General features: G+C 33.4%; 1 protein-coding gene and 1 long non-coding RNA gene across 7 annotated transcripts; one reads left to right on the top strand and one right to left on the bottom strand.

The window, feature by feature from the left end:
- Positions 1-411: 411 nt before the first annotated feature.
- On the bottom strand, positions 412-3,347 carry LOC105220480 (uncharacterized). Of its 2 annotated transcripts, XR_008471335.1 has the most exons (5): positions 3,119-3,347; positions 2,872-2,963; positions 970-1,293; positions 791-892; positions 412-732 (listed from the first exon to the last, which is right to left on the bottom strand). It is a non-coding gene; the product is annotated as an uncharacterized LOC105220480 (long non-coding RNA). The 2 variants fall into 2 exon arrangements; XR_008471334.1 differs by having other exon boundaries at positions 2,872-3,346.
- A 2,486-nt stretch (positions 3,348-5,833) lies between these two features.
- LOC105214613 (serine protease Hayan) lies at positions 5,834-15,811 on the top strand. Of its 5 annotated transcripts, XM_054231331.1 has the most exons (21): positions 5,834-6,870; positions 7,041-7,195; positions 7,300-7,377; positions 7,474-7,518; positions 7,611-8,159; positions 8,224-8,365; positions 8,424-11,476; positions 11,776-11,997; positions 12,066-12,098; positions 12,199-12,243; positions 12,593-12,637; positions 12,727-12,771; positions 12,858-12,902; positions 12,987-13,031; positions 13,120-13,164; positions 13,241-13,318; positions 13,393-13,458; positions 14,903-14,943; positions 15,007-15,227; positions 15,292-15,430; positions 15,489-15,811. In XM_054231331.1, exons 8-21 carry the CDS (start codon positions 11,798-11,800, stop codon positions 15,758-15,760), a joined length of 1,320 nt encoding a protein of 439 aa, XP_054087306.1. In that variant the 5' UTR covers positions 5,834-6,870; positions 7,041-7,195; positions 7,300-7,377; positions 7,474-7,518; positions 7,611-8,159; positions 8,224-8,365; positions 8,424-11,476; positions 11,776-11,797; the 3' UTR covers positions 15,761-15,811. The 5 variants fall into 5 exon arrangements, 4 of the variants coding, with proteins under 4 accessions (XP_054087306.1, XP_054087304.1, XP_054087305.1 ...); XM_054231329.1 differs by lacking the exon at positions 12,987-13,031 and having other exon boundaries at positions 8,424-11,997; XM_054231330.1 differs by lacking the exons at positions 12,858-12,902; positions 12,987-13,031 and having other exon boundaries at positions 8,424-11,997.

Raw genomic sequence — 15,811 nt, 5'->3', positions numbered from 1 at the left:
TCCAATTTTTAACATTTTCATTGTGTGACAAAATGTGTGAATGAAGTTTGTTGTATATAGCTTTGGTAGTTTGGTCGATACATACATACAAAAGCGCTATGAGGCAGCGGAGCACGCCCACTTTTCTTTAAAAAATATCCGAAGATGTCCCTCTTGATGTGATGCTCTATGCAAAATTTTGATTTTATAGCGTTTACATAATTGGTGTGGCAATGATCCGTAAACTGAAATACCAACCTTCTTATGGTGCTAAGCTTTAAGAAGTTAACTCAGCTAAACTCGTTATCCTAAGCAGTGTAATATATGTATATATGTATAAATTTCCTACAAACGGTCCATTTCTTAAAAGTAATAAAAAGAAACAATAATAACAACTCACGACTTTTACAAATGTATAGATATCCCGTTTAAATTTATTAGTTTATCATATTTTGGAAAATGTTTTTTTACAAAACAACAAATCAATAATCATTCTACGACCATACAATGCTTTCAATAAAGTCCAAGTGATCAAAACTTTTCCTATCCAATAGGGTTTACGATCGTAAGATTTTTTTCCAACAAGTCCAAACAACTTATATATGGGGAATTCTGTCTCTTCTACATATATCGGCTCGCCAGAGGAAACACTACCATGTTTTAAGTTCCTTACACATACCTCAGTTGAAGTGTACTTTTTTCCACATTCTGTATCCGCCACAATCTGAACTTCTGAGTATCTATTTTTCAAGACTAAAAAAAGTATAAAAAGAAATAAAAAGAGATGACAATCAAGTAGCAAACTCATTACTCTTTGGATTCAATTGGGATGTGTATAAACACACTGGATACAGGTCGTAAGCGTAATCCACATCACTGTCTAATGCAATCAAACCAATATTGTGAAGGGAAACTGTTTCAGATGAGTAGTCGGTAGTGAGTAGTTTAACGATAATTTAATTTTACTTAAAGTCTTAAAATTATAATTACCTTAATTCCTTTTGGACCTGAAGAGAATGATAATTTTACTTCTATAAATGTGTCCGTTAAGAAGCAATCTGATAAAGTTAAAACAAAACGTTTGTCAAACAAAACGCCATTGCAAAAATTACGATTTTTTTAGGGGTATAAAGCCAAAAGTAGTAGATGGGAGTGCCAGTAATATCCGTTAATCCACTCGATCGTAAATTCTTTCTTATTTTCTCGCACGCTAGAAAGAATTATAAGCATATCTGATAGGCACTCAGAACCTGCTAAATAATGCGGAACTTACAACGCTCTGCTGGACGATTTTTGGGTGTGGCGACTTCTGAGCTGTAAAAAGATTATAAGAAAGCCATTAGATAACAAGTAAGGAAGGGCTAAGTTCGGGTGTAACCGAACATTTTATACTCTCGCAATTTATTTATTTAACTTAATTAATATTATATAATACACAATTTGACCCACATATTCGTCATATATATTGCATAAAGTCCATTGAAAGTTGGAAACCCTAATATTAGGTTAGAAGCACCGAGGTCCTCGTGTTCGATATATGGGGCCTTAAAAACCTATGGTCCGATTTTGGCGATTTTTAGAATGGGGCTGCCACACTATAAACGTAGTATTTGTGCAAAGTTCTGCACCGATATATTTACTAGTGCTTACTTTATATATTGTAAAATAAACGACTCAGATCGTCTTCAAAGTTTTGGTATATAGGAAGTAGGCGTGGTTGTGAAGCGATTTGGCCAATTTTCACAACATATTATTGGGAGGTAAGGAAACTATTACAAACCAAGTTGCATTGAAATCGGTCGAGTAGTTCCTGAGATATGGTTTTGACCCATAAGTGGGCGACGCCACACCTATTTTCCATTTTGTATAAAAATCTGAGTACAGCTTCCATCTGCCATTTCTTATGTGAAATTTAGTGTTTCTGACGTTTTTCGTTAGTGAGTTAACCCACTTTTAGTAATTTTCAACCTAACTTTTGTATGGGTGGTGGGAGTGGTTATTATCCGATTTCTTTCATTTGTATTAAGAAGTAGCTAAAGAAAATGTCTGCAGAAAGTTTGGTTTATATAGCTCTATTGGTTTGCGAGATATGTATAAAAAACCTATTTGGGGGCGGGGCCACGCCCACTTCCCCAAAAAAATTACATCCAAATATGCCCCTTCATTTTTCTTATTTTCATAGTTTTATTTATGGCTTAGTTATGCCACTTATGTATGATTTTGCTCATTTTCGAAAGCAACCTTCCTATGGTGCCAAGAAATAAGTGTGCCAAGTTTCATCCAGATATCTTATTTTTTACTCAAGTTACAGCTTGCCCAGACGGACAGACGGACGGACGGACGGATGGACGGAAAGACATCCGGATTTCAACTCCACTCGTCATACTGATCATTTATATATATATAACCCCATATCTAACTCTTTTATTTCTTGGTGACACAAACAACCGTTATGTGAACAAAACTATAATATTCTGTGCAACATGTTGCGAGAGTATAAAAAGTAAGGGAAGAAATAATGTTTGAATAGAGTAAAAATATTTATTAAGTTATATAATCTGTATTCTGCGCTGTTTATAACCAAAATTACGTTGGGTAGTGGATTCTGCAACAGCCCATTGAAAGCAAGTTAACGTCTATAGCAAGTTTTGGACCATGCTTTCTTAAACTACCTACAAAATATCTTAATTTTTCACTAAAATATTCGACAACTTTCCTCTAATGGTTAATTTAAAGCACTTAATATTCATCTTTTTTCGGCTGGTTGCTTAACTCATTTACGGTTTGATTCAACAATGGAACTTTCCCCGATATCTATACTGAAAATTTCGTAGAGAACAAATTTTAGAAAAATAATTCGACTTTATTAAGTTTAAAGTAAAATTTACTCACCGTTACACAGCACCATTATTGCCAAACAATTTGGTATGCACTTTATCACAAATCACGATTTGATTGGCATTTGATACGCACAATGATGAAATCTACAAATTTTATGAAATGTCTGAGCTGAATGCGCTGTTATCTACCAATAAGTCTGGATTTGTCAACGCTATGGTGTTCTCAAGGAATAATCTTTATGAACGCCAAATTAAATTATCTGTATTCCTAATAACTATACTTCTTCAAATTTACTTACGACACGAATCGTTTGGTGCACAGTTTAGGAATAACTTTGATTTCATTAGAATCTCTTTATATGTATTTATTCATTGAGAATGTTTTACTTACAGATTATCCATATAATCTGGTTCAGAGAAGAGAAAAATAGTCATACAGTTACACGGATACTCTAGAGAAAATATTCTTCCACGACAGTATATGAAATCCGGATTTTAACAACGCATGCAATAAATATATTGCCAACTGTTACAGTTACAAACGAAGAGAAATGCATTGTCCTCTGTATACATATAGTCTCTGAAGTGCTCATTTATAACATACAATATTTTGCTTCACTCCGCCACTGTTAATTTGTGTAGAACTTAATACTATAAAACACGCGCTCAATCAAACAAGCTCCACAAGTTGACAATGGTTTATTGCGCTTATTGTGGGACAAATGACGAATATGAATGTATAAAATGTAATTATATGAATAAAGTGCGTTGAAAATCAGACTTAAATTAAACGATGTGGTAATTTAAAAGAGCTAAAAAGAGTGATATTTTACCATAAAAGACCTGTTTTAATATATAAAAGTACTTGATAAATATATGCATTTTATCATATCAACCTAACCTAATCTAAGCATGGAAATACCAAGGGGCGAAATACTAGCTATTACTATGTTCGGACTACATTGAAAACATGTTTTTATAGCAAAAATGGGTTTTCGTTCTAAAATTTGTGTTTTTATCTATGAAAAATCTGTCAAACAAAATCACAGTTTTCGTTGAAAACTACTGGAAAACTTTCATTCTACTCATTATAATCGACGCCTGCTCTAGTTTAGTCGATGTAATTGGAAGACATATTTTGACATACACAAATTGTCAGTTAATATTTGTTTATATTTTCAAAAGAGTGAAGAAAAAACAAAAGTACAAAAAAAGAAATTCTTGGGGTGAGAGTGAGGAAGCGCTCCTAATTGAATTGTGGCAAAATAAGGTGTGTGCTCTACGCGTGCCCACAAAAAATAGCCACATTTTAGGGGAAATGGCAGTGGAGTTGCAGCAACAAGGTGTTTCATTCACAGCGGTCGAAATTAATTAATTTCTAGATGCCGAATATTCACCAGATATTCACCATGCGTCAAATCTTGGAAAAGACCCGTGAAAAAAGGATTGACACACACCATCTCTATGTCGATTTTAAAGCTGCTTTCGACAGCACGAAAAGGCGTTGTCTCTTTGCCGCTATGTCTGAATTTGGTATCCCTGCATAACTAATACGGGAAGTTGAGCAACACCAAAAGCTCCGTCAGGATTGGAAATACTCTCTCCGAGTTTAGTTCTGCTTTTTCCTGACTGGAAGCGTATGGATCTGGGCGTCTACGAGGACAAGACGAAACAGTCCCACGTCACTGTTGACAGTCATAACTTTGAAGTTGTAGATAATTTCGTATACTTAGGCACCAACACCAATAATAATGTCCACCTTGAAATCCAACGCAGAATCACCCTTGCCAACAGGTGCTACTATGGACTGAGTAAGCAATTGAATAGTAAAGTCCTCTCTCGACGAACCAAAATTAAACTCTACAAGTCCCTCATCATTCCCATCCTACTTCGCGGTGCAGAGCCGATGAGTCGGCACTAGGAGTTTTCGAGAGAAAGGTTTTGCGGAAGATTTACGGTCCCTCACGGGGCGAATACCACAAAAGATGGAATGATGAGCTGTATGTGTTATACGACGACATAGACATAGTTCAGCAAATAAAAAGACAGCGGCTACGCTGGTTAGGTCATGTTGTTCTAACGGACGAAAGTTCTTCAGCTCTGAAAGTGTTCGATGCAGTACCCGCTGGTGGAATCCGAGGAAGAGGAAGACCTCCACTCCCATGAAAGGACCAGGTGGAGAAGGACCTGTCTTCACTTGGTATTACCAATTGACGCCAAAGCGGTGTCTACGCAAGTCAAGAAAAAGAAGAGAATAATTTATTAAATCAACGAAAGTTTTCTTTAACAAACACAGATACATTTCTTTGGCAATCGTGCTCCCAAAATTATTCTTACGTTGCTGGAATTAAAGATATTTAATTGAAATCTTTTGCATCAGGAGAAACCTTTACAAACTTTTGTCCAACATGAAGTAATCGGCGTCCCAAGTTCCTTTATTATACCAAATAGGATTAAACGTTGTTTGTTCAACTCTTCTTCCTTTTTGCAAGGCCAAGGTGCTGGGTAGTAAGAGTCTCGACCAATTCTCTTGAATAATCATCGTTGCGCAAGAGATTTATCTAGCTATTGAAAGCCAATACCTTCATTATTACACGATCATTAATAATAATTATAAGCAAATATTAAAGATTACCATTCACATTGCTCAAAATTTAAACAAACAATTAAATTTGTGCACTGTCAATGAAATTGCATCAAAAACTTGCGAAAGTATGAAAAGTAACAGAATGACACTGTAACTGATCTATATTCTTTGCATTCGTGAATTTTTTATTTAAAAAAATTGATGTCTAAAATTATGACTCAAGTTGACAAACAATATTATAATAACAAACGCTAATCAATGCGTTAGATATCGCGTGTGTTAAGCAGCAATTTTAAATACATGATGTTGCGTATACGCCACGTTGGTCAATTTTCCAATAACATTTTTGTAGATATTGTAAGTTAGTCGTTTAAATTGTTTTGTATGCCATATTATTGAAAATTATTTTTGACATTTAAAATTCAATATTCATTCTTCGTCTTTATATTCATTTTGTTTATTTCTATATTTTATTGATCCATTTCTTTCTATAAAGTGCAAGTGTTCAAACATTTTTGCTACAATATAGGAATTACCATTGCAAGACGCAATTATTCTCTCTTGATTTTACTTTCGCTAAAAAATTCGGAACATTTTATAAAATGTAATCTATTTCCGACAGGTCGGCTTTATATTTAACTCAGCGGTGACAATAATGAACTTTGAGTATGACCAAGGAGAAGATGATAATTTAGAGCAACATAAAATGCTTCTGAAATATATAGTAATATTCTACGTTATCATTCATTATTCTCAATTGGACTCGTAATGCTTGTTTGTTGGCAAATACTCAGCATGTACATACTGCTGATGAATGATTATAACTCTGCTCATTCCTTGATTGATGCTCATAGATATTTACGTAGATATATACATATTATATATATATATATATATATATATATATATACCTATGTATATATGTAGTTAGTTCAGTGAACCAACTAAATATCAGTGATATAAGTAAATATATGTATATAAACATGTATCTGCGCAACATGTTGCAAGAGAATACAAAGTAGCAGCAAGAAACTGTGTGATCTAAATTCTTATCATTCGTGGAATTTGTATGGAATTTTTTGTTTCCATATTTTTATATTTTTATACAACAACTATATAAGAGTGCAAAATGAATAAACAACAAATGAGCTGAGAATATATTTCAATAAAAATGTGTGTTTGTGTCTTAACGCGGAGACTTTCTACTCATTATAATGTTAATACTCTTTTACGTTTCTCTCAACAACAATATTATTGAATTACAATATAAAGAGTTTCAAAGATGCAATCTGTTTTATTTCTGCACTGTCCGACCAACGATCCGTTTCGGTAAATAATCCTAAAGCAATAACCAACCATGTTAATTGTGTTCGACGAACGTATTCGAATTCCGTAATCCAAAAAATCCCAACAAAGTCAAATCCATTAAAAGTAGCAAAGTGGGTGATAAAATATTCTGTGGAAGTGAGTTGTTGGTTAATATTTGATTTAAAATGCTCATATTGCCGACCCTGTCATATATTGTTGTGTAATTTCATTTGTTATTTAATTGTTTATCGTATTTTAAGAATAATGCAATTTTTGTATCCTCCATGTGTACACACACTACACACCATACATATTTTTATTCACAGTAAATTGACGTTATTTTGTAGAATGGGAAATAAATTGTTATTTTTGGGGCTTTTCTACACGCTACTCTATGGACTAGCGCCAAAGGAGCTGAGCCCGACCGTTTAGCCAATACAATCGAAGAAGAGCAAAGTGTAGTATAGGAAGCACTAGAAGGGTAAATATGATCAATTTGAAAGAAATATGTATGTATGTACATAAGTTTATCGATATGTATATATATTGCTAAATATTTGTTTTTTATTTTGTTGGAATCTTCAGTATGTCCGCGCAAATAGTAGCAATGGAGGAACGCTGGAATCAGAAATTGTCTAAAGTGTACAACCGCCAAACAAACAGGTGAATAATATTCTACTTTAAATCTAAAGATGATTAACTCTGTATCTAAAATTTCTTTCTTTTTCGAAATTTTCATATTATCTACCGAAATACAAGCTTGAATCAAAATGTAAATGAATTAGACAATCAGCTGACAAAAAGGTGAATAATAAGTATTTTAAATTAGTAAATATAAATTGTATACTAACTGTTTCAACCGACCATCAATTTATTATAAAATCGGTATAAATCAGTATAAATAAATCAGGTTCAAGGACTAACAGATTAGTATAGACCCCTACTAAATTAAGAGTACTTACATTGACAAGTTTCATGTAAGTACCCAATTTGAATGTTTTTTCCTCTGTTACCGATTGATTAATTGTGGTCATCGTACACTCTACTTACAGTCCAGACGTTGTCACAACTCAGAAACGTCCAGCAGAGTTTGGTAAATTCCGCATTATTTTGCATGTTCATCAGGAAGAAACTCGGTTTGAACGCTTTACAAATTAGCGGTATCTAAAACATTCTTTTATTGCTGATTGTTTATGTGAATTTATTTTTGTTTTTAGCTTGCGAGAAGATTACAAACGAGTTGCGTTCGAGTATAGAGTCCAATTATACTGGAAGACCCTCTCACCTGTGGCTTTATAAATCTGATAATCAACTTTCTAAATTTTGCAATGGTGCTTTGATCGACAAACGTTTTGTTTTAACTTCGTCAGAATGCATTCGCACAACTTTACGAAAGTAAGCACTGAGCCTTTCTTATATTCATGGAAAATGAGAAGAAAATAAAGGTGGAGCAATTATAAAGTAAAGTATTTTAACAAATTTGCTGTTAAATTCATATAATCTCTTCAGGCAATTCACATACATCCTTACTACTCATCCGAATCAGTTACCCTTAACAATATTGGGTTGGTTGAACTGGAAAGTGACGTGATTTACACTTCCGAACTATATCCCGTGTGCTTATACGTTTCCCAATTGAATCCAGAGGGCGGTGAGTTTCCTCATTAATATTTATTTACTTTTATTTGATTATACAACGTTTTGTATAGTTGACTGGATTTAACGGCAGAATTCAGATTGTGGCGGAGACTAAATGTGTTGATAAGTCTTCTAATAGCCTGCAGCCATCACAAATATGTGCAAAGAATTCAGAATATCCTTGCAGTTACGCTGGCGAGCCGATCTTTGTGGAAGAGAAAACGTACGCGAAATATCAACTGTTTGGAATTGGAGCAAAGTGGACATGCGATTATGAACCTCTTGTAATAACCAAACTGTTTGAGCAACTGAACTTTATAGAAAACATTGTTTGGCCGAAAAGTGGAAACTGAATTTCGAAAGTGAACAGTATTGCGTTCTATAAATGAGCTAAGCAGTTTCTTCTGATTCCGAATTTCGAAAATCGTTGTTTTCTGTGGTCTAGAGCTTAAACCGTAAAAATGTAGTTTTGACTTTGAATACTCAAATGAAATATAAACAGACAACCTAATTCTAAACTTGTAAAGAGTGTCAAGAAAATGTGGAGCCTTCAACTGGATACTTGCAAATTTTAATTGACACTGCTTTGATGCATTACTCCATCTTATCTCTCACTTTTACTTTATAGTACTTTTCGTTTACGATCTTGTTGGAACTAATATAGTTTCAGAATCTTAATATTGGCTACTTATTCATCCAAAGCTAGTATAACCTGAGAATATCTAAATATATTAAGTAGAGTAAACATCGAACAAGTATAAGATTACTGTGTCAAATCTCTTAAAGGGTTAAAGTATTCTGAAGGGATCTCTTATTCCGATTCTATAAATGTATATCGCATATTAAATAATTAATAAATTATGACATTTAATAGATAATGCAATTAGATTCACCAATTTGGTACAGATTTTGCTTTAGAGGCTTCATTGATCCTTATTTACTGTTATGTGGCATTGAGAACAACACCGTGCTTGCGCATTTCTATGTTTAATAATTCACATTATTTTAGAGAACGTAATCTATTTCCAACTGGTCGGCTGCATATTCAAGTCGGCGAAGGTGGCAATGAACTTTCATTATGGATTTATAAAAAATAATAAAGTCAAGGAGCACAACAATCACTACAATTCTTCTGAAATACATACATACATATATAGTATTATTCACCGTTATCATCGAAGTCGCAGTTGACCTTATAGTGCTTGTTCATGCATTTTTTGCAGGAGTTATAAATAACTCAAAACGCGCAAAACTGAATGCGCTGATAACATATTTGAATAAAATAATTACTTGGTGTATGTGCACCAACGCAATGAATGGTCGCTGCTTGCTTACTTTTGGTGTACTCCATTGCTGTTTTATTTCAGCAGCAGAGCTAGCTGCTCTCATGCGATCAGCTGACGCTATGTTCTGCTATTTTTTGTTTTTTTGTTAAGAAACGTTTTTCCCGGAGAAGCTTGGCTAATTAGCACTAGCTAACTCTAAAACACCTAATGAGTCATGTTAAGCTGAAACAAATGTTTCGGTGAAATAACTATAGAAAATATAAATAACTATATAAATATATCGTTGTTTTTCATTATAGCATATCGCTGTATATAATAATAAAGTAAAATGTACATATATCCAAAGTTGAAGTAAAATATAAAGATAAGGCAGAAGCATTAAACAGACACATGCCAATAGTACGGACGTCATCGATACTGAGGAGATTAGCATGGGTACACACAGCATCTGAAGTGCTTATAAATATTTCGTCTCGTGTCGTCACGATTAATGTGAGTAGAACAGTAACTCAGATGTGTATGTGTATAAATGTACAAAGAGCAAGCCCTCAATCAAGCGAGCTTTAAAAAATATTTAATAATGTTGAGTGGCATTTAATCTACAGTAGAATAACGCTGTATTTTAAAAAAGTCATTATGATATACATATACATGGCGCTCCATTTGCTCACGAGAATGACAACCCGTGCATGTGCGATCACTTACGCTCTTGTAACACATGCTAAGGCTCCGCCCATGCCTGCTCGTAGATGGGAGACTAGCCAAATTTGCTGGAGCAACAATCTGTTTGGTAAATACGCAACATACACTATAAATGGATTAGCATATTTCCTCCAATCATACTGCTCATTCGTTGGTCGGTATATATTTACTTAGCTAATGTATATTATATATGTATATACAGTAATCTCCGCTTAAGTGCGCCTTCATAACATGCAATACTTTGGAGACACTTAAGCGGGAAAGGCACTTAAATGAATCCCGCTTAAGTGCCTCGAGATACTTACGAAGCTTTTTCTGAAATAATTCGATCTAATATTTTTTTCATTTAGAATGAAAGTCACATTTATTTCTTATTAATAACAAAAATACTTACTAATATCAATAAAAATTAAAAAAAAATCATTACAAAACTATGTATATGTTTTCCTTTTGACATGCGTAGCGCATTTCAATGTTTAAAATATTAAAAGGCACTTAAAAGAGGAAATTTGCAAACATTTTTTGTTGCTTAAATATTACAGGCATTTAAGCGGGAAAAACACTTAAGCGGACACTCTTAAACGGGGAATTTTATATGTAAATTTAGAGCAAAAACAACGATGTCGCAAAATATGTCATCACTGTCACATTCTGCCTTAATGACTGGAGAACACACATATGAGAAAAACATTTGTTTGGAGAGAGACTCGCTTTCAACTTCTCTTCAGTCCTTCTCTTGGAAGCAGTTTCTTTTAAATATTTCACTTATTTCGTCCTTTCACACATTCTTCAGTTCAAAATTTCAACCTATCAACAAAACTGAGTAAGAGTGGATACGTAAACATATATGTATACATACATATCTGAGCAACATGTTGCGTGAGAAACAGCGTAAAGAACATCAATGTTTCTATCTGCATTCTTAGCATTCGTGAACTGGATTGAAATTTTAAGCTTTTCAAATAAGTGGTGTCCCTCCACTGTTTCTAATTCAGTACTCTTTTGCGTTTCTCTCAACAGTAGAATCATTCTATTTACAATATTTGACAAAATCGCGCCCAATAACTGATAAAAAGCTTCAGAGACGAAATCAGTTTTATTTCTGCGCTGTATCAAAACGGATCGCGTGTTATTAAGTAAGTGAATTGGAACAAATAAAATTATGAAGAATACAAGTCATTTAATTTGATCTCCATAAAAGTTTCTTCTTGAGAACGCCGCAGTGTTGTGAAGTCCAGGCTTAATAGGCCACCTTGGTATAAAATAGTGCTTAGAGTTCAGAAATCTCACTCCCGAAATAAAAGTATGCACTTTTTATAGCCATATTTTAAATGTATCAATTTCTAAAAGAATATTCACACACTGGACATAACAAATTCAAGAAGAATCATAATATCTACATATTAAAAATTCTTAAAACATTTCGTATTGACAGCCAATTGAAATTATTTTGTAATATGGAAAATAAACTGATATTTCTTGGACTTCTCTTCGCGCTACTGCAAGCAACGCACGCAAAAGAGGCTGACCCCGACCCCTACCTTGATGATGGGTCCATAACTATATATGTAGACGCCGGTAAGGAAATAGACAATTACCTAACTTTGAGTAAACAAATCGAAAAAACGCAACATCTTATAGCAAGTGCGCTGGAAAGGTAAATGAACCCAGAAATAAAAAAAGCTTCAACTTCAACTAAATTTGTTTTTATTTTTTAATTTTCAGAATGTCTGAGGAAATAAAAGCAATGGCGAAAAGGTAGGATTAAATATGAATAATATTTAACTTTTAATTTAAATATCAGCAACTCTTTTTACAAGATCTCATTCTGAAATGTATTTCTTTCGGTTTGTTTCAGAATTTCTGACCAAGCTAAAGCAACAGAGGAAAAATGTAATCAACAGTGAGTAATATTTCTCTTCAAACTTGAATGTCATCTATATTGCTATAAAATTTACTAAAATATATATTTTTCCCGAAATTTTTAGAGTGACAGCGGAGGCCAAAGCAACACAGGAAAGGTTAAATCAAAGGTGAGTAATATTTTCCTTTAAACTTGAATATCATCTATTATTGCTATAAATTTTACTAAAATATATTTTTTCCCGAAATTAAATTTTTAGAGTGACAGCGGAGGCCAAAGCAACAGAAGAAAGATTAAAACAACGGTGAGTAATAGTTTACTTCAAACTTAAATATCATCTATTATTGCTATAAATTTTACTAAAATATATTTTTCCCGAAATTTTTAGAGTGACAGCGGAGGCCAAAGCAACAGAAGAAAGATTAAATCAACGGTGAGTAATATTTTCCTTTAAACTTGAATATCATCTATATTGCTATAAATTTTACTAAAATATATTTTTTCCCGAAATTAAATTTTTAGAGTGACAGCGGAGGCCAAAGCAACAGCGGAAAGGTTAAATCAAGGGTGAGTAATATTTTCCTTTAAACTTGAATATCATCTATTATTGCTATAAATTTTACTAAAATATATATTTTTCCCGAAATTTTTAGAGTGACAGCGGAGGCCAAAGCAACAGCGGAAAGGTTAAATCAACGGTGAGTAATATTTCTCTTCAAACTTGAATATCATCTATATTGCTATAAATTTTACTAAAATATTATTTTTCACGAAATTTTTAGAGTGACAGCGGAGGCCAAAGCAACAGAGGAAATGTTAAATCAACGGTGAGTAATAGTTTACTTCAAACTCGAATATCATCTACATATATTGCTATAAATTTTACTAAAATATATTTTTTCCCGAAATTTTTAGAGTGACAGCGGAGGCCAAAGCAACAGAGGAAATGTTAAATCAACGGTGAGTAATAGATTACATAAATATCGCAAATTTTTTTTTTAATTCTGCTACTAAACTATTTTTTGAACATTTTCAGTATGTCTGCGGAGATAAAAGCAATAGATGAACACTGGAATGAGAAAATATCTAAAATGAGTAGCCAGCAAACACAAAGGTGGATTCTATTTTACCTTAAACTTAATAATGACAAATTATTTTTCTAAAATTCGTTCTTTATGAAAATTTCAGTATATCGGGGAAAGTTCCATTGTTGAATCAAACCGTAAATGAGTTAAGCAACCAGCCGAGAAAAAGGTGAATAATGAGTACTTTTAATTAATTCTGAAGATAACTAACTTTAAACTTAAAACTCATCAACCATTAGAGGAGAGTTGTAGAATACTTTAGTGGATAATTAAGATAATTTATAGGTACTTTAAGAAAGCTGAGTCCAAATGGCTCGGACGAGCTTTCAATTAAAAGCTACCTAATCAACTATCTTACTCTATTTAAGCATTATTCCTTGTTGTTGCCAGCAACAAAGTTTGTAAGTCATAAAACTAACGAGTTAGATATAAAGTTCAAATCCGGATGTCCGTCTGTCCGTCCGTGCAATCTTTAACTTGAGTAAAAATTGAGATATCTTGATGAAACTTGGAAGATATATTTCTTGGCACCATAAGAAGGTTAAGTTCGAAGATGAGCGTAATCGAACCACTACCACGCCCACAAAATGGCAATAACCGAAAGCATATAAAGAGCTAGAACTAAGCCATAAATTAAGATATTTAAGTAAAATTTGGATCACACTATGAAGCGGCATATGTGGATGTAATTTTTTTGGGGAACTGGTCGTGGCCCAGCCCCCTACTAAGTTTTTTGTACATATCTCGCAAACTACTAAAGCTAGATCAAGGAAACTTTCTAGAGTCGTTTCTTTTAGGTACTACCTTATAGAGTCCAAAAATGGGGGAAATCGGATTATAACCACGCCCACCTCCCTTACAAAGGTTTTTTGAAAACTACTAGAAATGCTTTAATTCAGCTAGGAAAACCCTTAGAAACCTAAAATTTCATTATAAAGATGGTACACAAGTGTTGCACTCAAAATGGAATAAACAATTTTAAATGGGCGTGGTTCCGCCCACTTATGGGTCAAAAACCATATCTCCATATTACTCGACCAATTTCAATGAAATTCGGTTAATAATATCTTCCTAGCTTTCCAATGATATGTTGTGAAAATAGGTCAAATCGGTTAACAACCACATCGACTTTCCATATATCAGAACTTTGAAATCGATCTGAATCGTTTACTGTACAATATACTATACTGCATTTAAAGAGTGGCATCGCCCTTCTAAAAATCGTCGAAATCGGTCAATAAGTTTCCAAGACCTTATCTATCGAATATGGGGACCTCAGAGCTTCTAAAATTTTTTTTACCGAAAATATAGGTAAATCTCTCAGATATTTTTTACAAATTCAGAAGAAATATGTTTCTTCTAATAATATGTCTCCGTGCCAAAAATTAGTGAAATCGGTTCTTAACTTCATCTATCTCCCATATACCTAATATTAGGGTTTTCCGACTTTCAATGGACTTTATACCATATATATGCCGAATATGAGAGTCAAATTGTTTGTTATATTAATAAAACTATATCAATAAATTGCGAGAACATAAAATGTTCGGTTGCACCCGAACTTAGCCTTTCCTTACTTGTTATTTAATGGTTTTATTACAATATTCTTACAGCTCAAAATTCGCCACACCCAAAAATCGTCCAGCAGAGCATGGCAAGTTCCGCATTATTTCTCAGGTTCTCAGTGTTTAACAAATATGCTTATAATTCTTTCTAGCGTGCGAGAAAATAAGAAAGGATTTACGATCGATTGGATTAACGTATATTACTGGCACTCCCATCTACTACTTTTGGCTTTATACCCCTAAAAAAAATCGTAATTTTTGCAATGGCGCTTTGATTGACAAACGTTTTGTTTTAACTTTATCAGATTGCTTCTTACCGGACACATTTATAGAAGTAAAATTATCCTTCTCTTCAGGTCCAAAAGGAATTAAGGTAATTATAATTTTAAGACTTTAAGTAAAATTAAATTATCGTTAAACTCAATACATCTATTCAGGCAATTCACAGACATCCCGACTACTCATCTGAAACAGCTTCCCTTCACAATATTGGTTTGATTGAATTAGACAGTGATGTGGATTACGCTCACGACCTGTATCCAGTGTGCTTATACACATCCCAATTGAATCCAAAGAGTAATGAGTTTGCTACTTGATTGTCATCTCTTTCTATTTCTTTTTATACTTTTTTCAGTCTTGAAAAATAGATACTCAGAACTTCAGATTGTGGCGGATACAGAATGTGGAAAAAAGTACACTTCAACTGAGGTATGTGTACGGAACTTAAAACATGGTAGTGTTTCCTCTGGCGAGCCGATATATGTAGAAGAGACAGAATTCCCCATATATAAGTTGTTTGGACTTGTTGGAAAAAAATCTTACGATCGTAAACCCTATTGGATAGGTAAAGTGTTTGATCACTTGGACTTTATTGAAAGCATTGTATGGCCAAGGAATGATTATTGAATTTTTTATGTAAAAAACATTTTCCAATAAAATGGTAAATTAATAAATTTA

This window comes from Zeugodacus cucurbitae, chromosome 5 (assembly GCF_028554725.1).
Source record: "Zeugodacus cucurbitae isolate PBARC_wt_2022May chromosome 5, idZeuCucr1.2, whole genome shotgun sequence".
NCBI lineage: Eukaryota > Metazoa > Arthropoda > Insecta > Diptera > Tephritidae > Zeugodacus > Zeugodacus cucurbitae.
This window is presented reverse-complemented; position numbering and strand designations above follow the sequence as displayed.